This window comes from Temnothorax curvispinosus, unplaced genomic scaffold (assembly GCF_003070985.1).
Source record: "Temnothorax curvispinosus isolate PA1 unplaced genomic scaffold, ASM307098v1 QBEX01018216.1, whole genome shotgun sequence".
Lineage (NCBI taxonomy): Eukaryota > Metazoa > Arthropoda > Insecta > Hymenoptera > Formicidae > Temnothorax > Temnothorax curvispinosus.
Genome location: NW_020227996.1, coordinates 31,152 through 56,888, shown reverse-complemented (window position 1 = coordinate 56,888; position 25,737 = coordinate 31,152). Strand labels below are relative to the sequence as shown.

At 38.3% G+C, this 25,737-nt stretch overlaps 4 protein-coding genes and 1 pseudogene across 11 annotated transcripts; 1 reads left to right on the top strand and 4 right to left on the bottom strand.

The window, feature by feature from the left end:
- Positions 1 to 8: 8 nt before the first annotated feature.
- LOC112468173 lies at positions 9 to 12,703 on the bottom strand. Of its 3 annotated transcripts, XR_003042361.1 has the most exons (6): positions 11,237 to 12,703; positions 10,586 to 10,800; positions 9,401 to 9,634; positions 9,137 to 9,275; positions 5,570 to 5,913; positions 9 to 2,177 (listed from the first exon to the last, which is right to left on the bottom strand). XR_003042361.1 is itself a non-coding variant. In XM_025037226.1 (5 exons), the coding sequence occupies exons 1-5, from the start codon at positions 11,552 to 11,554 to the stop codon at positions 2,151 to 2,153; spliced, it is 933 nt and encodes a 310-aa protein (XP_024892994.1). In that variant the 5' UTR covers positions 11,555 to 12,703; the 3' UTR covers positions 9 to 2,150. The 3 variants fall into 3 exon arrangements, 2 of the variants coding, with proteins under 2 accessions (XP_024892994.1, XP_024892993.1); XM_025037226.1 differs by lacking the exon at positions 5,570 to 5,913; XM_025037225.1 differs by lacking the exon at positions 9 to 2,177 and having other exon boundaries at positions 5,033 to 5,913.
- Positions 2,687 to 4,346, bottom strand: LOC112468176 (annotated as a pseudogene).
- A 108-nt stretch (positions 12,704 to 12,811) lies between the features above and the next one.
- On the bottom strand, positions 12,812 to 17,967 carry LOC112468174 (START domain-containing protein 10-like). Of its 6 annotated transcripts, XM_025037230.1 has the most exons (9): positions 17,409 to 17,966; positions 16,645 to 16,816; positions 16,305 to 16,476; positions 16,082 to 16,229; positions 15,838 to 15,990; positions 15,592 to 15,716; positions 15,380 to 15,502; positions 14,727 to 14,869; positions 12,812 to 14,665 (listed from the first exon to the last, which is right to left on the bottom strand). In XM_025037230.1, exons 3-8 carry the CDS (start codon positions 16,458 to 16,460, stop codon positions 14,765 to 14,767), a joined length of 810 nt encoding a protein of 269 aa, XP_024892998.1. In that variant the 5' UTR covers positions 16,461 to 16,476; positions 16,645 to 16,816; positions 17,409 to 17,966; the 3' UTR covers positions 12,812 to 14,665; positions 14,727 to 14,764. The 6 variants fall into 6 exon arrangements, with proteins under 6 accessions (XP_024892998.1, XP_024892997.1, XP_024892996.1 ...); XM_025037229.1 differs by having other exon boundaries at positions 12,812 to 14,869; positions 16,940 to 17,966; XM_025037228.1 differs by having other exon boundaries at positions 12,812 to 14,869; positions 16,944 to 17,966.
- Positions 17,968 to 18,117: 150 nt separating this feature from the next.
- On the top strand, positions 18,118 to 19,506 carry LOC112468182 (succinate dehydrogenase assembly factor 2, mitochondrial-like). Its single transcript, XM_025037241.1, has 3 exons — positions 18,118 to 18,226; positions 18,304 to 18,455; positions 18,719 to 19,506. Exons 1-3 carry the CDS (start codon positions 18,194 to 18,196, stop codon positions 18,987 to 18,989), a joined length of 456 nt encoding a protein of 151 aa, XP_024893009.1. The 5' UTR covers positions 18,118 to 18,193; the 3' UTR covers positions 18,990 to 19,506.
- On the bottom strand, positions 19,487 to 25,512 carry LOC112468181 (Bloom syndrome protein homolog). The gene is made up of 15 exons (XM_025037240.1): positions 25,216 to 25,512; positions 24,932 to 25,067; positions 24,110 to 24,763; positions 23,279 to 24,002; positions 23,086 to 23,199; positions 22,810 to 22,982; positions 22,444 to 22,665; positions 21,947 to 22,308; positions 21,558 to 21,816; positions 21,084 to 21,467; positions 20,840 to 20,990; positions 20,554 to 20,741; positions 20,043 to 20,367; positions 19,798 to 19,972; positions 19,487 to 19,655 (listed from the first exon to the last, which is right to left on the bottom strand). The coding sequence occupies exons 1-15, from the start codon at positions 25,314 to 25,316 to the stop codon at positions 19,511 to 19,513; spliced, it is 4,113 nt and encodes a 1,370-aa protein (XP_024893008.1). The 5' UTR covers positions 25,317 to 25,512; the 3' UTR covers positions 19,487 to 19,510.
- Positions 25,513 to 25,737: the final 225 nt, after the last annotated feature.

Below are 25,737 nucleotides of genomic sequence, written 5' to 3'. Positions count from 1 at the left end.
AGAGAGAGAGAGAGAGAGAGAGAGAGAGAGAGAGAGAGAGAGAGAGATCGACCTCAAATGTGCATGTCATTTCATGATAGAAATCACATTTCTATCAAACGATAATGTTCGATAAACGTTGCGATAAGAGAGAAAACATCAACTGCATCGAATTGTACGATTATGATTTTTGTACGCACACGCACAATGACTGACAATTGTATCAACGTTTCCTGAAGAGTACTCGTACGTCGCGTAACATATAATCTTTCTTGCGATATCATCGACATTTACAATCGCAATGGTAATTATTTTGACGCGGTAACAAATAATTAAAAGACAATCATAATCGCGTTTCAAATGTAATTACAAACGACAGATAAATTAACGCACTTGCACATGTTGCGCTAATGCGCACATAGATTATACAGGCGCAATAGTGGTTGACGGTCGGGGGACTTCTGCCGGAAACTGCCTTATACACACCGATAACGCGAGCTTGAACAACGCGTGTAAATGAGATACATGCAATCCGTGTAATCGGCTAATCGCGATTTACAATTTATCATTTACGATTTACACATAGGAATCGACTGCATGTACAGTGAGTACGGTGCATGAGCATGGTGAGCACGGTGAGCGCAACGGACCGAAAACTGGGCCCGATAAACACGTAAAGTCGAGAGAAAATTGTCACGCATCCAAACAACACTGCGCCAAGAGTTTTTGGGGTTTTTAACACGACGTAATCCGGATGTACTCTTCCTTGGGACGTGACAAATTTCTGTCAACGAAAAAGGCAACGAGAGACAAAATCGTATATGCACATTCTGTACAGTACTACATGCTCATTTTACACTCTCATTTTCTAATCATCGTGCAAGACAAGCAAGTATAATATGGTCATCTCGCATCTCGCGTGCGTGACTATGAAACTGAATATAATTAATTACAAATTACCAATCTGACGACTCTTCAAATGCGATTTAATCGTTAATATATTGAGATAGCTTGTAAATTTATTCATCCCCTGATGGGAAAATTGCGCAAATATTGTACAATAATTGCATCATTCAACTGAGAGGAATTTCACAATTAATGCACCAAGATGATTCGCCATAACGCAGCAATTTTGTCGACATGAAATTTCTGAATAATATTTGCACAAAAATTGATAAATTCAATTTTGATTACAAGTTATACACACGTATTTCGATATTAGAAGCATATTTCGCAATTATATTACGCAATCTTTTTCAAAAATTAATTTTACAAATATTCCACAATTTTACAAATATTAAAATGATTCTACGCTGTTTTGCTGAAACGCTATTTAGAAATAAATTATGCAACGTGTGCAATATTTATCAATATTTGTACAAAGATCTAACGTTCTACAAGTACTGCTGCAAATATTGAGATATACGTGCAGCATTCCCACGTTCATCCAGATTTCGTCATATAATTTTATATATAATATTTTCCTATCGAGGTCTTTATCAATCTTAGTGAAACGGAGTTGCTGACAAATATATCATTCACGTGTGGCAAGCTTTTCATAAAACGTTATTTTTATAAACATAAAATATAGCTGCATTATGTATCTCGAAAAATTCAAGGGTTACTTTTGACTCGAGACTACTTATGTACGCCGAGAAAAGAAAAAGCAAGAAAGTGAAAAGCACTCGATCGATAGTATTCTGCTTATTAATTCTTTTCCTCGGTAGTCAAAAATTCGTCGAAATACGTGAAAGAAATAAAAGGAGAGCGCACAGAGACAATGTCCTGTCGTTGATAGTTGATATATCGTGAGTATCCAATATGTATTTTCATTCCTAGATCCTCTCATCTCTCTACTAAACAAATTTCCGATATGTCAATTCCTGAATTGTTTCACTTATCGAGACAATTAATAAGTGATATAGATCCCCCGTCGGTAACTTTACCGTAAACCGGGGACATATAGGTATCGTCGGAAGCACCGGGATATAATATGGACCAAATTATATTTATTTAAATTCATCGCCATTCTATATTCTTCAGCAGGACTGCGTTCGTTTTGACGTTTTCGACGCTGAAAGCATCGCTCTATTTTCGTTTAATATTCCATGTGCAAAAAGACAGAATAATGCCGTTTATCAGTTTTCTCAACAAGTCTGTTCCCATGTATCTCAGCAAATATTGGTTTTACAATGTTGCTGCAACAAAATTATGGAAATATACTACCTAATCTACAGATATGCGTAATTTTTTCAGTAAACTTGCTGGTTACGTAGTTTTTATATAAAAAAAAAATTAAAGAAAAATGCAATTTTTTCAGGGTTTTATGGAACGTGCATAAAATAATCATTACAATGCCTCGTGTCCATTTTCCAACACGTGCAGCCATATACACTGTTTCATTAAATGAAATTAAATTCAGAATTTCCAATCCAGTAACTTTAGAGTTTTTAACAGTAGTCTTTACTCTAAACAAATGGTAAGAAAAAACTTGTTAAAATCATTCCATATATCTCCGCTTTACGGTACTCAACTAGCTCCCATTACATTCAAAATATAAAATAAGCTTTCTGTACGTCCGCGATCTGCGATACAATCGCTTTCTCTCTCTTTCTCTCTCTCTCTCTCTCTCTCTCTCTCTCTCCCTCCCCCTCCCTCCTTCCCCTCCTCCTCCTGCTCCTGGTCTCTCAATTGTAATCTTACAGAGCGTAAAGCGCAAGTGTTAAGCGATATCTTTAAATTTAAACTTTAAAAGGAGAGAGAAAATTAGAGCGAAATTGTAACAAGGATAAGAGAATTGCCTCGTGCGCGTCGACTCGGATGCCGGCGAGCATATTCCGAGGGCGGGCACCCTTGCGGAGCTCGGAGTAAGAGATCGTCGACGAGTACTTACATTAACGCGAAACATAGTCTGCACTTCAAAGTAACCCGGACACGAGTCGAGAACGAGGGAGAACGGCGGCGCGGATACGTTGCGGACCGCGCGCATAATGCCGAGCGCGAGGAGACTAATGATGGTCGTAGCAGAGACGGTGCCAGGCGTCAGCTCCGTATAGATGTCCAGGGCCTTCCAGGCACCACGCCAAGCGTTCACGCAACAGAAGCCGAACACGCCGGTGTAGAATCGCGAGCCGAGATAGTACGACAGCCGGTGCTTGTCCGGATGCAGAACGTCGTCCAGGCCATGCTGCACCACGCTGAAGACAAAGAGGCCGGTGAAGCCGACTGTGATCGACGCGAAGCTGCTAAACACCGGCTCGTCCGGATAGACGTAGAAATCGCTGAGTTCCCAAGTGCCGCGCCAGTAACCGACCACCGCCGGCGCGGCTACGAGCGCCGAGAATATCGTATCCAAAATCGTCAAAATGGCATAGTGTAGGCGATTCGACGATCTGGCGTCTAAGCTCCCAGTCATCCTGACACCAGCCGCACGCAACTCGACCATCCTCGACCCAATCCGGATCGAATTTAGTAGTCGCGCCGCTGATCATTACGCCATGGTTCGCACCCTCGAAATTCGCTATCGTGCAGATGAAAGAAGGGAGACACGCGCGCAGTCAACTTCCAAGAAATCGCGCAACGAAATCGTTAAATGTTCTGTTCCTGATATTTTCGTTCGAATCTATAACGTTCGAATCTCAATTTTACTTTAATTCGGTTCTTATTCGTCAAGACTAGCTTTCGTTCTCGTCGTCGTCGTCGTCGTCGTCGTCCTCCTTCTCGTCGTTCTCGTCGTCCTCGTCATCCTCGTCCTCCTCGTCGTCGTCGTCGGTGTCATCGTCATCGTCGTCGCCGTCGTCGTGACATTGCCAACAGTCTTCTATCGAAGAAAGACGATGGCAGCATGCCTTCCCTCGTCGTATTCGTTCATCAGTTCGAGCCAACTTTTCTAGCGCTCTGAGAAAACGTAAATTCGGTTAACGACACTCGTCCAAGTCCGTCTCCAGCGATGAAATTTTCGCCATATAAAACGTGTCTCTCCTTGAATATTATTCAGTCAAATCCAGTATCGCACAATTAATCCGATCTTGACACTCGTCGCTAGGAGAACGATCACGATTATTAAGCTCGAAGAGAGAGGACGAAAGATATGAAAGAGTTGGCTGTGTCGCATCCAACCTCGCGTCTTCCTCGCGCGTCTCCAACCCTCGTTGTGGACGAGCGCTTAGGGCTGACGAACTCGATCGAGCGATCGGCGACCGGTCGAGCAGCCGGTCGGGCAGCGGTCGGGGTGACTACTGACTTGTCTTCGGTATAACCGCTATCTTTTATCAACCGCAACCGCTAACCGCTAAACGCGCGGTCAACACTATCGCATTATCACGAACAACGTCGTCGCTCTCGCGGCGAAACGAACCACCGGCACGGATGACAGTACCCGCGGTATGCTCTCCTTTCCTCCCTCGTTCTCTCCTACGCCGACGATCCCCACCTATGATGCGTATGCGTTATAATCGCCTCGTTCCACCGTGTATCGCGGTGCTATCACCGATTAGAACGATCGGTGGCAGCCGATGACGGCCACGCGCGTTCAGTTGCCGCGATAATACGCGACTCCAAGACGATTCGGTCGTAGCGCGATCTTCGAGCTGGCCGAATCGTCACATCCTCCGACGACTCGATCATCTCTTTCATCTTTCGGTGGGCTTGATATTTTCGGTCATTTTAGATATTCAGATTGAAGGAGAGTCGTCGAATCGCTCGTCGCGCGTCTCGAGTATATGTATATACATATATATCATCTCATATACATGTGTCTCAACGAAGAAGCTTGTTATGTACAGCTATATACGCTATATACGCGGTATTTTTCTTTCTTTCCTTTAATTGCAGGGTGCCGCAAAAAGATTAACTATATGACAAGCTTGATGCAACATATACAAGAAGACACAAAAATACCCGGAATTTTTTTGAAACCATTAAGCAAATCACAATGTACACAAATTAAACGTCTACATCTACACTTTAAACGGAACATAAAACTTTATTAGAACATTAATAACAAAATTAAACAAAGAAAATTACACGAAATACCAAAGAAAACTTGAAATTAATTCCTTTGGCCTTGATACATTTTCGAATCCACTTTGGAAAATTGTTCACAATGGTCGCGCGCACCAGCTGGATGGTATATAAATTTCATCCCAAGCACGCGTCGCAGGGCCACTTTATAAGGGACCTCGTTGATTTAAAGCAAACTTCAGATTCACCTTTACTCCAAGATGGATCACATGGAAAAGCCCGAGTTCAAATCCGGCGAATTTGGCGACAAAACGTCCTTGCCCCAAAAACCGGGAAACCGGTCAGCAGTGTGCGACCATCGTGCGAACAATTCCCCGAAGCGGCTTCGAAAATGTATTAACGCCAGAGGAAACTTTTGTGTCACCCTGTCAGTATACGACGATACGCGAAATTACAATATTGTATTGCTGTTAAGAGCGGTAACGAGATCGACGTGCGGCTAGAGAGAGAGGAGAGAACGGAAGAAGTGAGAGAATTTTGAGAAAAAGGCATTTGAATTTTGAAGCTAAATCGCCGCAACAGTCGACGAGAAATGATTAGATTATAAAAGTAATTTTGTCTACTTTACCTCCGATAAAGAAGAACGGATTCACGTACAATGGCATAATTTTTAGTCACCTTGACGTTATTTTTTCTTCCGAGCAATCTTTCCTGCCTCGCATTCATCAAGCCATTGACGTATATTCATTTAGCCATTGACGCTTTAGCCAAATTCATCGCTAATCGACACCTTTTTGTGTGCCAATCAAGCTTGTGGGTTACACAACATCTTCTCACCTTCATCCCCTAATTCGTTCCAGCGAGCTCGTCAGGGTCACGCGAGATCCAATGTCATTTCAAAAATGTGATTATACGCAAGATATTGAAAATAAAATTAATTATTGGATATTTCATACCGTCGTAGACGTTTATCTAAAATTATTTATCTAAAATTATATACATATACGTATTCATGTTGGAAAATAGTAATCACAAGTGTATATATATATGTACACATCACATATCACGTTTAATAGAAAACTCTAAAATTGATTAACTCATTAAGACCGCATAACAAGTTTAACACGTGATGTGTACTTGTATCCAAATGTAAAAAAACCGACTTACGACTTTTTAAAGATAAATCAGTTTGAATATCAGTTACTTCTTGAATGTTACATTAAACTGTGACATTTGCAATATTTCTTAAAAAAATACTCCATTACATAAAAAACTATATTTTGAATTTAATCGATTAATATCAGACATTTCAAAATCAACTGTTGTTTCAAGGATTAATAATAGATAGAAACGGTAGCTACACATTAATAATAAAGTTGAATCTGTATATTGTTGCGTTTGTGTTTGTTTCGAACATTGTTTAGAAATAAAACTACGTACAAAATTTTCATGAATCAATCTCTCTCTCTCTCTCTCTCTCTCTCTCTTTCTCTCTCTCTTCCTTCCTCTCAGCCGATTTATAAATAATATATGAAACCAGATTACATTTCTCTCTCGTTGCTATACTTAGCAATGATACTATACGCACGTCGTCATCGGGAATTTCTGATTGAGAAGAAACAATCGCGTCAAAATTTCACAGATAAAATCGTTACGCGCGTAATGATCAAAAACGCGATACGAGCGTTATAAATGATTGGTACGTCGTATCAAATAAGATAAGAAAAACAAAACGGATAGCGCTTCTTTTGCAGATAAGAAATGTTGATTCGCGTTCCTAAATGGAATCGCAGCAGTTGCGTCTCGCTGTTATCAATGCACGATAATCGGTGAAAGCGTTTCATAAACTTCCGGGGAAAACCGACACAAACGAGACTAATCGCACTCGTTGTTGATCTTTCTATTTGCAAAGTCGCAAAAGCTCTCGGCTGTAGGCTATAAGTTGTACATACTCGATTGTCCTGTGGGCGGTATCACGTATTCCTTTACTTGCAATTCCTTAATTGTTATTCCACATTTCCAATTTTGTATACGCGTGTTCTATCTTCTAAAGTTTACAAGCACATACATAATGCTGGAAAAACGATCGCGACGATTCAACGATTCATCGATCATTCAGAATTGGGAGCATGAGAAAAGGATCAATCGGGAAAGATCCTTGAAAGAAAAGTGAACGTATCAAAGTGCAGAAGTACGTAAGTATACGTACGTATAGGATCTGTTTGCGCGATTCGAGAACTTGTGCGTGATCATTAAGCGAACTATGATTTTATCAATTTAATACGATATCTACGCAAAAACTCGATAAGGCACTCCACTGGAATCTTCGTCAACTTGGTTCGCGACGACTCTTATGATAACATTTGAAAAAGAATTACCTTGTATATACAAAAAATCTGCGGAAAACAAATGAGTAATCTGTTGTCACCTTCGTTGTATGAAACGTATGAGAGTCGAGAGACAATTTCGTTGAATCGAAGCGAGTTTATACACAGATGCGCGATGCGATTCGCGCGCAATCTTGGCGATAATCCGAGTATAGAACAATGAACTGCTACGATCGAGAAAGCGCATGCTGAAAGCGAAAGTAGGCAAGTTTATCTGCATTAAATCGATCAAAATTGCAAACTTTACATTAGATTAGACGCCATACACTGTGGGTACAAGGGTACTGTGTACCATCCGCTTTGTGCATGTATGTACAATTGTTAAACACAATTTGGCAATTGAGTACAGGGTCGGCCCGCTCCTCACAAGCGACGACTGTCACGAGACGCGCGCATCGTTGGTAATGGCCAGTCTACAATGAGTCGTTAGTCGTTAGTCAGATGTCGGAAGAAATAGTTATAAGCGTATCGTAAGGCACGCGGAGACCTGTAATCGGTGATCGTAAGAGATGGCGTTTGGCCAATCGCTCATGATTGCCGATTACAGACTTCCGATCGCCTTATGACACGTTTATGACTTTTTCCGACTCTCTTCCGACATCTGACTAACGACTAACGACTCATTGCAGACTGGCCATAAAAGATTGGAGTCTACTAGAACGTGTATAAGAAAATAAGGGCCAGGAGTTCGAAACGAAAACCTCAGACTCTTTGGATCGTCACGCGTGGAGACTTTGTTTCTTGCATCAAATTTTAACGGGCGTATCGTACTTTAGTCAACAAAATCGTCAACAAAAGCAAACAGTTGATGGATAGACTCTTTCGTCAAGATTCGCAAGAAAAGATCTACGAGAGACCGCGAGAAGGCGGAACTGCGAGAATACGGAAGGAGATTCACGAATTCGTGGTCCGATCAGGACGACCATGCAGTTCCATTCGCTGTTACGTGCTGTACGAACTCATATTTACAAATTCCATTTCTAAATTCAATTTTTCTCACTATTTGTCTAGGCACTGATGCCCCTTAACGTGACTCACTTCAAATTCCCCTTTTCAATATCTTCTGATCACAGTTGTAAATTAATCCTAATGCTAACAGTCCTTTTCGTCAAATACTAAACTTTCTATTTCATTATTCTTTAATCAGCCGCTCATAGTTACTATATACCGACATTAGAACGCGTTACGTTATTGGTTAGGACTTGTTGGTGAAAAATCGTACAAAAGAAGATCCTTCTTGAGTTAGTTCTGGTAGAGTTCTTGTCTAGTTCTTGTCAAGTCCAGTCTTGTCTGTCTTGCAGAGTTCTGCTCACAGTCAGTCGTCAAACCCACAGTCTCAGCGATTACACCTTCGATCACTATTTGCCTGTGCCTGAATAAAGTCTTTAGTGGACACGTGCCTTTAACATAACATTACGTGGCTTCTCGCTCGTAATATCGCGCGTTAATAATTGCGAAAACATTACGAAAGACGAACTCGACGGACGAACAGCGTTTGTTCGTATGAGAGAGAGAGAGAGAGAGAGAGAGAGAGAGAGAGAGAGAGAGAGAGCGCGCTTCTGATAATTTAAATTCTAAATAACTGCGCACTCTCACTAATCGTACATTAGCCTCTTTTTACATAGACACGCCTTTAATACGTACACAAACTATAACACGTTTTTATATGATTTTGCAATAATTATACATATAAACGTGTTATCCTTGAGACACTGTGTCGTAGATACATATCGCAGATACGCGTATCGTAGGTAGTAGATCTTTATCGAGAACAAGAGACTAGAGATTATTCAATTTGTCCAACTTACCACGTTATATCTAGTAGGAAATTGAAAAACGCAACTCGGCGTGTCGATCTGAGTTATCATTGGGGTTGTTATCAAGTTTCGGACGGAACGTAGAATCGCCAGGCATGCCAATAGCGAGCATGTCAAAGACATCGTTATCCTATATATCACCGGAAATGACAATTAACAAATCTCGTTTCCTCCACGTCACCTTCGGTCTGTTCGCGCGACAAATTATATATATGCCGCTGTAACGTACTACCAACGATGATGACGTTGACTTACCACGTGTGCATAAATAGATAATTATCAATGATGATCCAACCACCCCGCCAATGCGCGATGCATGCTACTCCAAAGGTGTAAGTATACAGAATTCGTAACGTCCGATAAAGCAGTCGTTTTCGCCAACTTGATTTAGCCCACTTCTTCATGTAAACGTTGTGAAATTGGTCTTTGAAAATCGTATATGTTGCGAGCAGAGCTGCGCCGAACGTAAAACAAAACCAGCCGGGAAACCTGTTGACAAACTCCTCCTAAAAACATATCCTCTTGAATTTTAAATTATAAATTCCGCGGCCTCAAGACATGTCTTCCGATCTATGTCCTCCTCAAGGACTCGTCGGAGGACACGGGTTCCCACACGGGTTCTTTACTTTGTGAGACAAGAATTGATTCTTTTGGTGAGACTCATCAGTCTCTAAAGTTTGACTTGGGGCCCAAGTCAAATTTTTTAAATAAATACCCCCATGTTTTATTTTGCATTATCTTTCTCTATATACTAATTAATTTAAACAACTTTTGTCTGAAACATTTTTTTATTTGCCTAATTCTTTTTTAGATATTCAAAAAAGGAAACCTTTGTAACATTTTCAATATTTAACTTGTGCTATCTCGATAATTGTTTGCCGGAGGAAAAAGTACAAGTACAGATCTTTTTGACTTGATTTAGTCTCAAGAATATGCCATTTTCCTCGATTATCTCAAAAATTGGACAAATAAAAAATGTTTCAGACAAAAGTTGTTCAAATTAATTAGTAGAAAGACATGATACAATAAAAAATGGATGTTTACATTTAAAAAATTTAACTTGGATCCTACTGGACCATAAACACTCTTTAGGCTCCGGGCTCAAAATCTAACAAGATCGTTTATTGGCCCCTTCGCTCTGAACCTTTTAATTTTTATTTTAAACATTTTTCAACGAAACCAATACTTGACGAGATACGTGGCACACGAAATAAAACTCACTCTGTACATACATACATACATATATATATGTACATATGTATATACCTATATATATAGGTATATTTCAGCCGCGATCCAAATAACGATTTGACGAGGAATATTAGCTTAATTCCGTTATCGAAGACTATTTCAGTGTCGTTCGCATATATCCCGCAAGTATTCCAATTAAGTAATTCACTCGCCTCTCGCCTCTTTATATTAATTAATTTTATTACTCACAATTCCGCATGACGATCCATGCATCCCCATACACCTCTCCAAAAGCCGATCGCGAAAGGAGCAAGGATGCTCGTAGAAATCAATATATCGAGTAAAGAGAACGCTCGTTTCTTACTTTTCGATCGTTTCAAGTTTTCCGATCCTTTTGTCGGGTTAGACACTTGATCCAAGATGTGGTCATCAGTGTTCCCAAAACATATAAGCGTTTGTTCTTCCTACGCGATCCCATTGACGCGAGATTAATTAATTAAAAGTAATTAGCAAAAAGATGATTAAAAGATTGTCAGAAAGAAAAAATCGGGTTTCAGACGATATTTTTCACAATACCTTTACGGACACGAGAGAGACCAATTTCACGCCAGGGCTTACTTTCCTCCCTAGGGAAGAAAATTGATACTTTCCACCCGGCATAGCGGGTGGTAAGTAACCACTTTCGCCCCTCTCTACAGGCATGGAAAAGTCGAACTTTCCGTGGAGGTGTTGTGAAAAATATATATCGTAGATCACAGCTTAGGTAATTTGGCAGAAATAATTTTTTGGAACATTTAGAAATGATTAATATCAGAATTTGGAATCCTCGCGGAAAAATCGGACGAGTGGAAAATGGATGGGGAGAAAATACATACATTTGGAAAAGGGAAGAAAATTTACCTTATTGGAATTATTTCGCGTTTCCTTATCGACAATCGATATTGTCTTATCGGCCTCATCCTTGTCATCCTCTACTTCCGTTTCCACTTTTCTAATCACATCAGGCACCACAGAGAGACGGTCGTTTTCATCGTTATCAATCGATGTTAATGCACCGTCGCGGTCACATTTAACATCGATATCGATATTTGAACGTTTCTGCGATACCGCCGTTTGTACACGGCTGTTTGAACGTGAATGAGAATCCTCGTCCACCACGTTCTCTATAAGCTCTTTGTCGTCAGGCAACGAATTCCGCGATTCCGTATCATAGGACATATTTCGCCCTTCTTACGTGGTTGAGAGAAAATTTCGTTCCTCCGATGCTCCGATGCTCCACAATCGTCGCTTAACGACGTTACGCGGTTACGCCGCGCCGCACGTCGTAAATTGACGCGAAACTGACGCGAAACGATGCGACAAGCGACATACGAAATGGAAATATCTAAAATAATAATAAAGATGTAGAAGATCGCTCTATCGTGCTTGACGAAACTGCACTCGTACCTCAGAATTGAAAAAATGGATACGCGGACTGGCGGCTTCCACGTCGTCGTATCCACTTAGAATTTATGTACACATATATACACGCGCGCGTATCCTCTAATATACTTAACAAATAAAATACGTAAGACGTATCTTTTGCCGTCTCGTCCACCATCGCGCGTCAGATTCATGTTTCGCATATAAATCTAGTATATATATGTCGTTGATATAAAACTAGTGGTCATTGTTGGATTTGATTGATCGGCGTCGTTTTTATTGCATCATTTGTTTTTAACTGTTGCAAAATTTAAAATTTGTGATACCATATTATAATCTCTCGTTCAACGCCACTACAAATTTCGCCATTCTCGACGACACAAGAGAGCTGCAAACAAGTCTTTACCCTTCTTCCTTTCTTTCTCTCTTTCTAGTTTTGAAATAGGTACAAAAAGACTTGATTGGTCTCGTTGTCAGACCGCAATATCCGTTATCCTTTTCTCGTGACGATGCATGATGGTCGACCGACCCAAGTAACACAGCGCAGTCAAAATACCATAATTATTTTGACGTCATATTGACCCAATATTGCGTCAAAATGATTTATCATTTTGACTGCGATGTGTTTTTTTTTTTTTTTTTTTTTTTTTTTTTTGTAAAGTACAGGCTTGTGCTTGTTTTCTCAAACTTACCAATAGTCAACAGTAGATAATATCCAATGTTCGATACAAGTAATCCAGTGTCCATGTAAAGTAACGAATGGTATAAGTGATACTCGGATCCTCTAATAATGTAGCGATAACGCGTGCGCGGTAATTTGACGCAACGTATGTATGTACATGTACATATCGTCGCAGGTAGATATATGTGCCTAATGTATACCGTTCCATTATCATCCATGCAGGTGCTGTTTAAACACGCACGCGTTTGCGCACACCAGGCCGAAAAGTATAATTCCAAAAATATGTTCGAGGTAACGTGTGATACGTGGCGATAAACAAAGAGGAGGACCGAGAGGAGACTCGGTAGACAAGTAATTAGATGTATAATATATTCATAAGATAAGATTATGTATTCAAGAGAATTATATAATGATCAATACTGCCTCATTAATATTAAAATACTCGCCGCCCGCGAATTATGAAAACCTATAATAAAGGAAATACGAGATTGTGAAGCGAATTTTGTTACACCGTTTGCTTCCCTAAAAAACTTGCCGATGACACACATATTTTAGTCGATGATATACATATTTCATTTCATTGCCATTTCACGGGAAAGAAAGCTAGACAATAAAAATTAAATATTAAATAATTCGTAAATTTCGTAAATTTGCAGGGTTGCACAGGCCTCGCTTTTCAAAGTCCTCTTTATAACAGAGTCAATATTGCTCTCGACTTTTCCTTCACTTTGCATTATCGATACTGTACTTGACTCTCTATATGAATAACCTCTTCTCTGTATATATGTATAATAATTATTTAAATAAAGCCGTTTGAAAACGTTTTATTGTGACCTTTACAAAGTAATCGATTACGCCCTATAAATATTTATTGCGTAGATCTTGTATATTTTCCAAAGACCGAAGAAATGTAAAAATTAAGATTTGACGTATATGTGTATATCAAGTTTTAGCCTTACGGTATATCTACAAGTTTCTAGGCCGTCTCGTTGTTAGTTGGTTAATAATTAATTAAATTAGCATACATCCATTTGTATAGTGAAATGTACCATACAAAGTATTTCTAAAAATTGTTTGTCTCAAACTTGGCGAACATATATAATCTGCCATCTTTTTTTTTTTTTTTTTTTTTTGCTTACTTTCTCCTATCTGCACCTTTCAACGCCGCGTTGCCCGAATCTTTTGTTTTTGCGGTATCGATCGAACCTTAAACACGAAACGTTGTTCCTTTTCACCTTCTTAATACACTGTTCAAGTTTGACACGGGTCTTACACTAACTCTCTCCCACATATTTACTATACGTAAAATCAGGAGACTATGAAAGAAATGTGGTACCATTTATCATTTATACTCGCATTTTTGTTCGTACGCCTTCTTGGCACACTTGCCAAAAGAAGTGGTAAACAATTATAAACATTACGAATAAAACTCTATTAAAATGACACGTGGAGAATCGGTCGAGTTATGTGTGCGTATATGTATACTCGAATTTATCGATATTAAGCCGTTTGTTTTACGTTAAACGTGTAACATCTAGGCATCTGCGGATAGAAAAAAAATGCCCATCTGTTTTTTACAATAAAAACAAACATGTCCTTTACAACAACGTCGCTTTCATCCATGTCGCTTTGACGGAAGTGCTATAGCTGAATCTTCCGATTTTTATCAAAGCATTTGAAAACTTGTTACCAACTCTACTCGCATTACATTCTTTGATACTAGAAAAAGTTGCACGTACTTTGTGTATGTATGTATATATATATAATTTTTTTTTAAGATTTAGTAATATATGTATAATAAGTAACAATAACGTATACAATGTCCACAATATAGAAGATGGATCAGATGGTTATATCAAGGCATACGCGACCTCGCACTGTGATATAAATTATAAAAAGAGTTTCAAGTATACCTTCCATATTGTGCGGCATCTTCTTATTATACTTGTATTTGCGCGCTTTAACAATACCAACAACATTACTTGGCTTGAACGTAGTGCCTAATGCAAAGCAGGCCACCGATAGTTTTCTTATTGACGTGTTTACATACAGCCGTGTCCGCACATAAGGCGATTTCACGCCATGATAACTGTGTGGCCTTAACTTTTAACGTTATATAATATTAAATGTTACGTTATGTGTAATTAAAATTTATCATGTAAGACGTATGCAAATCGAACTTGTTAATACGTGTACAACGTGTCCGTTACGTTTCATCTGTAATACTGCAACTAAAACTTTCCATTACACTGTTTTTATTATTCCAGTCACTATTATCCTACTTACCTAAAAATCCTCATGTCTCTCTATTATATCGCTATAAATTAATCGCTATCCATTGCGACAGATTCTCTAATCAAACTTTCCTTTAAATCAGATTCGTCTACATAATTATATTTTGAATTCTTCTCTTCTGCAGATTTTACGCACTGAAACGAATTAATAATACACGATTGTAAAAATCAAGTTTGCGTACATACATGTCATAGAATTGGCTTTTAAACATTTGTATTTGCCAACTACATAGGATAAAGAACAAAGTCTATATGTGTGTATGTGTGTATGCAGTCACGGAATAAATAATACCACCTATATGACACGTAGTCAAGTTTTCAAGAGAGGCAAAAAATTGTGCCAAAAGTGAAATATATAATAAAATATACCCGGATCCGGGTTATAACTTTTCGAATAAACATTGAAATTTATTTATAAACAATATGTATTCATGGAACTTGGTGATCCAAGCCCTGTAGAATGATAATATGGAATAATCAAAGTCAAAAACTGCATCTGCAGAAAAATGTCATATAGTCGGTATTATTTATTCACAGACAATATATATCTTTCGTGTGGATTGTCAAAATATCGTCGAGTTAAAATTTTAATTAAAGAAATAAAATAAAACACGAAAACTTGTATAAAAAAAAGTTCGTCCTTACTTCTTCGATACGTATTCTAGGTGCCATTATTTGCTCAGGATAATGCCAAGGCTTAAAATTTGGATTATTAAGTACTTTCCAGCTTGGGTAGCCCACAGAGGCTTTATGCAATCTTTTTACCATCTACAAAGTATAGCTTTGTAAACAAATGTTACATTTATTTGTGTTCGATACTTGATACCGCTTAATAATATTTTTCATAAGAACCTCACTTTAGGGGCAAATATTTGTGTAACTTTATTAACGAGCCACACAGGTAATTTGCCATGTGGATCTGTGTGCGATACGTAACCCAACTCGGAACCGTCTCCATTGCGCGAAGGCCTTACAATATAGCCTTAAATATAAACAATACTTTTGGACACATACGAAAGATGGTATAACGTTATATTAAATGTAAAAGTTATATGCATACGCGCGCATAAAACGCGTTTTGACTTGCTTCCTAGTATTTTTACCTGTGAGGTAAGACGTTGCTCGTACAAAGTGTTTCCTAGGTGGGTAATCTTTGTGATAAACGGAATGATTCAATATCAATTGCTCTATACCGGTATCTAACCAAGATCGTTGCAGGACAAAGTCTCTATTTTTTAACGGAGACGGACATGCCACTAAAATTTGTACAACGGTGTAATATAATATAAAGCAAGATATGGCCGATATAAAAGTTAAAACTCAAAGATTCGTAAACGTTATACTCACTGGAATAATAACCAATATCGTTGTTTGGATTAAAAAACCCTATATCTTTCGATTCAATCATATGAGTGTCCCAAACTTTTCTATATTCAGGATCGTGTAAAACGTCGTACAGGGTTTCTGGTGAAATATCGGGGAAACGCGTTCTAATCTGTGACGTTAAGCTCGAGTTAACGTCTCGATCAAAGACTAAAACGTCATTTGCCAATGAAGAGAGAGAACTTACCTTCACCATTCTAAAACTAATTCCTGGGACGGATTTTGTCCAAACAGATAGATCAGGCTTGTTATAATCTAATTTCCAGTTGTTATTATCGTCATACAACTGCTTCAATTTCTCAAAATCTTTATCTTCTGCAATTTTGACAACGCCAATATCCATTGTACGAGAGTATAGTCTGCATGGAGAAGCAGAATTTAAATAATGTACGTATGTATGTGTATGTCCTTATGATACAACTTGGCCTCTCTTTCCTCTAAACGTGTTACAAAATACACACACACACACACTCTCTCTCTCTCTCTCTCTCTTTCTCTCTCTCTCTCTCTCTCTCTCTCTCTCTCACCTGATGTTCGTTACAAGCTCATCAACAAAAGTCTAGTATCATCATTTTTTGTGTTTATTCACGTTCTAATAATTCTGTAAATCTACACACAATCTCGCATATTTTCTAAGGTAGAAGAATACTCGAGCATATATATATATATATATATATAACGCGTCTTCCCATGTTCCATCTGCAAGAAAAAATTACTCTCGTATGATATATTGTTATCATATTCTCAGAGGTTTAAATTCAACTAAAGTGAAAGAGAGGAAGAGGAGAGGAAAGAGAAAAGACACAACAAGAAGACACATACATACATGCATGCTTCTACTGAAAGTCATCGGACTTGATCGTTCGTGGCCCTGGAACGTGGTCACTGGTCAGTGATAATCAAGTCATATCACATGTTTAAAAAGCTCGCGGCGTCATCGCAGGTGACAAAGAAGACTCGAGATACGTGAATCTTGAGAAAGCTGAAAAGCTCTCGAGCACATGTCCCGCCAACGACGAGCTACGGTGATGGTGCGTTACTTCCAGTTCCAGGTGACACATACGAGCTAAAGCTAAACGTGTCGCGGACGACATCGACATCGAGAACGCGGTTTATGCGACAGATCTTGTGTATGTCTCTTTGGCCAGGGCTCTGATCTTTTCACGACCATCAGCGCGATCAGCGATCAGCCCGACGTTGTTGAATGTACATACATACGTAGAAACGCGATCGTTTTATCGTTGTTTAGGGTTTAGGGTTTAGGGTTTAGGGTTTAGGGTTTAGGGCTTACCAGATTTACTCGACGACTGTGACAACGGTAACGACAGCTGCGCATACTCGTTACCGCCTGTCATCAGATCACGATCACCGATCACGGCGAGGATTTGAGATTCGTTGTTAGATGCCATCACCACCCCCGTCACCGTCGTGATTCTCTCTTTCAACTCTTTCAAGCCGTTTGACAACTTTAACACATTTGCAGTTTGCCGTTGCACACATTTTGGAGCATTTGGCACATTTGACACATCGATATGATCGATATCGATATTATCGATAGTCGGCTCATTTTTTATTGCCGCGCACTTTTTTCATTGCACATTGCACTAGACTCTACTACTGGAGCTTGAGCCTATATCCAACTACAACTTTAACTTTTACTTTACGTCCGTTCTCGCTCTCGCTAAATTTCAAACTTGTTCCATTTGACTGAAATACATGCCAACTCTGGAACCTGGAGAGAACCATCTGTGGAACCACTGAAGTATACTAAAATTCTACGGAACTACTGCAATACTGGAACGAGCGCCTGTAGGCCGCCCAGCTGGGCTTGCCGAAACGCTCGCTCGCGCAGCCGGCTGCCGAGTGCCGGCGCAGCGCAATCTATCTCGATTGACTCAATTCTCGATTCTCGATTCTCGAATCTCGATCTCGATCTCGATGTCTCGATCAGTTGCGACACAGGTGACAGGACTGATAGGTCTCGTGTCTCGATTGATCTCGAATCTCGATTATATTAGTAATAGCAAAAAAGGTTAAGGTTACTTGCACGAAGAGAGTTAACTCACATACCGCGTGATGAATGTTATGAGCACGCGGGTCATATCCCGGGTAAGTTTGAGGATACTGAACAATGGATAAAGCTTTCTATTGAATCTGTAATGAGAGAGATAAAAATTATACCTCAGATCAGACCGCTTGTACTTGCGAGAGATGTGTCGGTAAGTTGCTGCAGGCGGAAAGATGATTTTCAAGATTTGATTCATCCAGAAGGTCGGGAACCTGGCATTCCACGTTACGCGGAACGCGACGGAGAGAATACAAATCTCAAAAGAGCACGGTATCGTTCACAGAGTATCGTTTTTTCTTACAATCAACGAATATGATCCGATCCCAATATGATAGAAAGTAGCATACTTGTTTCGAGGTTTCGCGTCTCGCGTTGCGCGTGGTACACTGTACACATATCCTCTACATATATGGTGTTCTTTACTTTAGTACGTAACTGTAGTTGACGTAACGTTTTACGTAGTCATACTTTGTAGTTAATGTCAGAATCATCCTTGACGTGTCGACACACGTAAACGTCTACGATCATTTTAGATTGACGTATCAATCTCGTAAACGTGGGATGTTGGAGAATGGTCTGCTTCTTAGCACCTTTGCACACAAGTATTTGAATGCGTTCGATGACACGCAATTAAGACTATATGATCGACTTATAAATTTACCATCCAACGACTGGGATATATTCTATTGGGCGACTGGTGTTAAACCGACTCCACCTGAATTTGACAATCAAGTGATGGACTTACTGAAAAAACATGTTCAGAATGAAGATCGACAAACCAGGATAATGCAACCAGATCTATAAATCTATATATATCGTATAGCAAATATAATAGTAAGACAAGCCCTAACACGTATAGCAGGGTAGTACGCTAAGCTCTGATAGTGACATATAAACTTGAAAAGTGTTGAAAACGTCCAACGTACGACGCATAAAATAGTAGATAAATACGTAAAAGCATATATTGTCGTTTGAAACAAATCTAATATTATTCCGTTCGTGTACACTCCGTTCACATGCGTAGACGATGATAAAATTATATTTTATTTATCCACGTAAGGAAATTTTTTTAACGAAATTTCAACATTGGTCTCAAAAATTATTTTATTACAAAAGTTTTTATCTTACATACATGTCGGTCGTCTGATGATTACTTTGAATTCAAATAGAATTATGCGAGTGTTTATTATAATCAACGTGTTTCATTCAATATAATGACTAAAACGCCATACAGAGAGCCATTTCGGATAGCGCCCAAAAGGGATCGTATCTGTGCGCACTATCGCAAACGCCGTAATAATTTATAATAAACGGAAAAAAATCGATTAGGTAATGTTCATGTATCTGTTGGGATTTGCGAGATATTGTTTTGTTTGACTGAAACTCGCAAGTCCTACTACCTTTTTCGTAGTGTTTAATTTTGTTGAACCTCTCGATGAGCTTTTCGACGAACCTCTTCCTCTCCGCGCACTGTAAATAACCGAAAAAAAAAAAATAAAATATGTACGTATACGTGTGTGATTTTTTTTTTCCCTAACGTACAACCATTACGTTACGTGTGTAATAAGAGAAGTGACGTGCGCACGTGTACACATCTCTCTTTTTACATTACCTTGAGCCACCCCGTTTATACTTTTTATTAGTACTGTTAGATCTCGTGCCAATCTTTCGTTTCTTGCCGCGCGTGCTAGTACCACTACTGGTGCAAGAGTAGGTGGACGTATTGTCATCCCAAGTATTATCGTCATCATCGCTGTTCTGTTCTTCATCGTTCTCATTTAACAGTACTAAAAATAATGGAATAATCAATAATGTTAAGTACTACTTTATGTTATATTATACGCGAGTATCGAGTACCTGTTCTTTCTGCCGCGTATTTCTGCGTAATGTTTAAAAGAGCTTTGCCATATTTAACAAAGTTAGCCTTAGTAACGTGTGGTATTTGTAACATGGCTTCTTCGGTTTCTGGTAAACGCTGGCTCATAGCTCTGACAGCTACCATGTTCATAATGGAAGAAGCAGAAACATCCAATGTACTAGCGATTTCCCTTATTATTGTCATCAATTCGGCATAGCAACGATCTTGCAATTCTTTTACAATGCCATCAAGTTTCTTCGTAACTGTTGAAACTGTAGCTACACCACTCGTAGATTTATTCGATTGTCTCGTTGGAATTTGTACCTGTTTAAGATAAAGTAAAACACACAACGCATGAAAGGCAAATAATAGACAAAATAATGTCTCCCATCTCCTATCTCACACACACACACACACACACAACATTACTATATCTAAAATATCTAAAACGCACTGTCAAGCTTGTTCACGTATACATTGCATTCTGAATATCCTATCAAGAATAAATACCTTTACATCTTTTTTTGTCAAAAGTTCCGTCGCTCTCGGTCCAATTTTTACATATGCGCAAGCAATCTCATGATTAATATACATGTTTTCTTGCAAATATTCTTGCAATACCATATAGTGCATAAGGCGTTCTATGTCACTTCTGTTCCATGATTTACCGCGACCATATAAAGGATGTTTCGTAAGACCTATTAAAAAAAAAAAAAAAAGAATTATTTAATTGTATAACGTGATGTAAATACCAACTCACGTCATTCTACTGTTATATACAAAACGAGTACGAAACCTGATTCTCTAATCTTTTTCAGATCACTGCCCTTAAAAATATCTGTCAAGAATACTAGTGTAAGCTTGCACGTCTTCCTATTGTTAATATCTCTTACAGCTTTCATAATCTCTCTCGCATCTTCAGTAACGTCCAACATTGTAATCTCGTCCTAAAATTATTACGTAGTATTACGTTCAGTCAGTCAACTATATTTTTGTTGTGACACGTCTTCTTCATCTTCTACGCTATATAATGTACCTACCTTGCATCTGCAATTATCACACGCAGTTATTTTATTCGCGATACATTGTTGCCTATCAAATATTTCTCCAAAATAATTAAGCTGTAGCGATCTACGGCAATCTGTAGTATTTTCACAGAATGCTACCATTTTAAACAAATTATCCATGTGGGTACTGATAACTTGTGGATTTGGATTATCCAGTTCAATCATTTTTCTGATTCTGTGCATGTCTGCATAATGATAAAATAAAATGCAATCTGCTATCTCACCATCACGACCAGCGCGACCGCTTTCCTGATAATAGCCTTCTATAGACTTTGGTAAGGCTGCATGTATCACAAAGCGCACGTTTGGTTTATCAATGCCCATTCCAAAGGCTATAGTCGCACATATAACATGTACCTGGAAAAACGTGTATGTAGATGCGATATAATTTTATATTATACATATATGCGTATGCGCACGCGCGCGCAGATATTGTACGAAATATACTTCATCGGCAATCCATTTTCCTTGATAGTTAATTCTTTGACCATCTGGGAGTCCTGCATGATAACTCAACGCTTTAATGCCGTTTTTCTTCAAATGCGCAGCATAATCGTCACAATCCTTGCGCGATAAACAGTACACGATGCCACAAGTGTTTTTAAATTTTGTCATTATCATAGCCACAACTTCATCGGAACAATTTTTTCCTTTCTTCGATATTATGCTGTATCTTAAATTAGGTCTATTGAAACTCGACATAAACCTTGAAAAAGTAACCATATATCATATATATATATATATATATATATATATATATATATATATATATATAATATACATATATATTCAACGTGCTAACACACACGCACATATACAGATATACACATACATACCACTTTGGCGTAGTCATACCCAATTGATGCAAAATATCTGTTCTAACACGCGGCGTAGCTGTTGCAGTTAAAGCCATTGTTGGCACTTTGGGATAGTTGTCTCTGAGACATCTTAACCTTTTATAATCTGGTCTAAAATCGTGACCCCATTGACTAACGCAGTGAGCTTCGTCAATAACAAATCTTCCCAACAATTCTCTCTCGTATAAAATAGTCAGAGTATTACAGAATTTTTGCGACGCAGAGATTTTCTCTGGTGTTACGTATAATATTTTGAGAGCAGGTTCTTTTTTGGAAAGTTCCCTATATATCGCAGTTTCTTGATTATCTGTTATAGAGCCGGATAAATGAGTCGCAGGAATCTGCAAATTTTAAACCAAGACTGAAGCAAGTGATATATGACGCACGAGTATACGCTTCTATAAATGTAAATGTGTACTTAATATTACATTGTTTCTCTGCGTATGTATCTAACATATAATAATACTTTCTCTTACATCGAGTGAGGTAAGTTTTTGAACTTGGTCTAAAATAAGACTCTTCAATGGTGAGATAACAACTGTTAATCCGATACTTAAAAGGGCAGGCAATTGATAACAAAGGGACTTTCCACCTCCGGTCGGCATTAAAACGAAACAATCAAATCCCAAAAGTGTTGCGTTAATAGCTTGCAACTGATTTGGCCTAAACGTATATAAACCGAATCTCTGCCGAAATATCTAAAATCAAGAAACATACGTAATGCACAATATTATATGTTCTCACACGTGGTCCAACATGTACGTCGAGTGTGCATAAATTATTTAATATTTATATGTATAACGGTCGTATACTCGCCTAACGAATACAAATACTTTATGTACCTTTAACATTTCTTGCGAATGTGAATATGTTAAACCATCAAATTCTCCACTGACACCATCGTTTTTATAATTGCCGGTAAATTTTCCATATTCTACGCTATCTTTTTCGATTTTTGATTTTACTTCATCATCGTTGTACGTCCTATTCTGTGCCATGCTACTCTGTGGCCACTCTACAAAATGGGCGTAAAATAAGCATTATTTATCATATTATCAGCATAAATGTATAAACAAAACAAAGTTTTACATATTATATATACATATAAAAACTCATACCTGTAAAATCGTCACTTATATTTATATTACAATCTTCTCCTAAAGCTGGGAATTGTTCCAAATCTTGTATCGAGAGAGAGGTTTCAACTTTTGCAGTAAATCTTTGACAGGTGCCTATGAAATATTTTTTCATTAAGAACTCAAAGCAGAAAAAGTTAGTGATTTATTTGTCATTTGTCTGCACTTTTGTTACCTGGGCTATCCGGACTGTCCAAGACGACATTTCCTTGCATATTTTTTTCATTACTTGACGGCGTTTTAATACTATCGTTAAATATGTCCTTTACGAAAGCACAATCGGAATCCACTGAAGAATTCATTGTCTTAGATGACATTTGTTGGTCCCACATGTCTGCTATTGTTTTAGAAACGTCACTGCCTAATACCGTTTTGATAGGTCTTTTCAATTGAAAAGTACTCTTCTTATTTGAAACTGTAGTTTCAGGTGGCTTAACTGCTGCCATAGGTTCCATGCCGTTCGCGTGCTCCTTTGCATTTATATACGATTCCGTTACGCTTGCCGAGCCTTGACGAAAGGGTGCACGAGTACATTTGGATACCGAGGTACATGATGTGTCAAACGTGTCATGGTCATTTATCGAGCGAGTCTCAGACATGCATGAACGTGGTGTTTCACGTGATTTTGACGATGCAGACCCAGCTGTCTCCGGAAACTCATACATATTATTTTCATCTTCCTTTTGTAATTTTGATAATTTTGTTTGTACTAAACGTAATTTAGCTTTTATATGTCGACGCAGACCTTGCAACTTTTTGAAAGAGACTGGGTCAAATTTTGGAAATTGTTCCAGTATTGGTAATGGGATTAACTCGAGTGCGCTAAAAAATTTGTCAAGAATTTCAATTTCAAGTTCCTTTAAATCTTCGCGTCTTTTAAGCAATTTATCCTTGGTAACCTAAGGTTGAAATAGAAGAATGGAGAAAGTGAGACAAAAAATAAATAGGTGGACGTTAAACATTTCACATACGCACACGAAATATCAAGTCATGATATGAAACTTACAGGTATTGTGGACATTACTGGTTTCTGTTGAATAACGTCAATCCATGAACCTAATTCTTTGTTCAAGCCTAAATCTTTCAGATTTAATCGAATGTCAGGGCCATCCCAATTTTTTCTCGGCAATCTCTTGCCGTTAAACTTTGGGCTAGGACTATCGGTATCAGAATCTGAAATTATAGTATCTTTCCCTTGTTTATTGGATATTATATTGTATTTTTTAAGAGTCCATAAACGCTCATCTTCATCTTTAGACATAATGTCATTGTCGTCGTTAAGTATTTCTTTATTTCCCACCAATAATGTTGTACTACTAGTAGAAGAGGAATGTTGACTGCTGCATTTAGCATAATGATCATTTTGTGAAACAACAACTCGCATCTTCTCATCATCTTCTTCCATTTCCGTTCTATTTGGATATTGATTTAAACGTAAGCGTCTTCTAATGTCCTTCTTGTCTTCCTGCTCGCTGTCAGAAGACTCGGAGATAACACAAGTTTTCATGTAATCGCTATTCTTTTGCAATACATTTGAACATCCAGATTCTTTTTCAGTTCTCTCTTCCTTCGCTATTGAATTTTTAACACGATACGATTCCATTGCACTTGGTCGTGTTTTAAGCGGACTTTTGCTCAAGTCTGAAGTGTCTGAATTATCCTGTGGTTTAAAATGTTCGAGTCATACAATTATTTTTTTTTTTTTTTTTTTTTTTTTTCCCCAATAAATCACAGATATTTCGTAAATCGTAATAATGTATGAGGTATATTTGTATATTAACTGAAAATAACACTGCATTGTTTTACCCAAATAAAACTGTAATCTTACAAGATTTATTATTGTGTCTATCGTTATTGAGTCTCCAGCTATCCTCTTTTCTTGATTAAAGCACAACGTACTCGATAGTTCATTTGAATCCACATTTGAATCAGCTTCTTCTTCTGTCTCCACTGACTTTGGCGTACTAAAAAGAAAAAAAAATCAATCATTAATTTTAGAAATATGAACATGAGACATATTGCAGTCGCAAAATTCAAATATATTGAGGTGTGTGTGTTACGCATTTATTTTATTTATTTAGGCATTTATAAAATGGACTAAATCTTTCTTACCTAGTCCGCGGAATAACATTTTTCTTCGTTGTCTTTGCCAAAAATCCCACTATCGTAGATTGGCTGCTATTCTTTTGACCAAGTACCATCTTTCTTGACATTGTTAGCTCAAGTTTTAAACAATTACAAGCAGTTTGCTCTAAACCTTTGTCTCACTCAAATACTTTCGAATATTTTGTTAAATTGAAACAATCCTTATCCTCAAAACTCTAAACAGATATAACAGAGAGAAATCCGAATCAAAGCACCCGAGAGAACTCTACAGGTACAGTCTAGACTCTAGACCGAGCGTGGCGAGGTGGCGAGCGTTTGCCTTTATTTGAAAAGTGGGGTTATAGGTGCACTTGTGCACTCTGTTTGGAGAGAGAGACGAGAGACGGAAACCACGATTGCGATTGACCACAGCGCCACTCACAGATTTGGCGTTAATTACCTGGAGCTTTTTTTACTGAACCAGCCAATCAGATAAAGGGCCTAAGCAGAATGGCTGTCTTATAACCTTAAGGCAGTGTTTATGCCTTT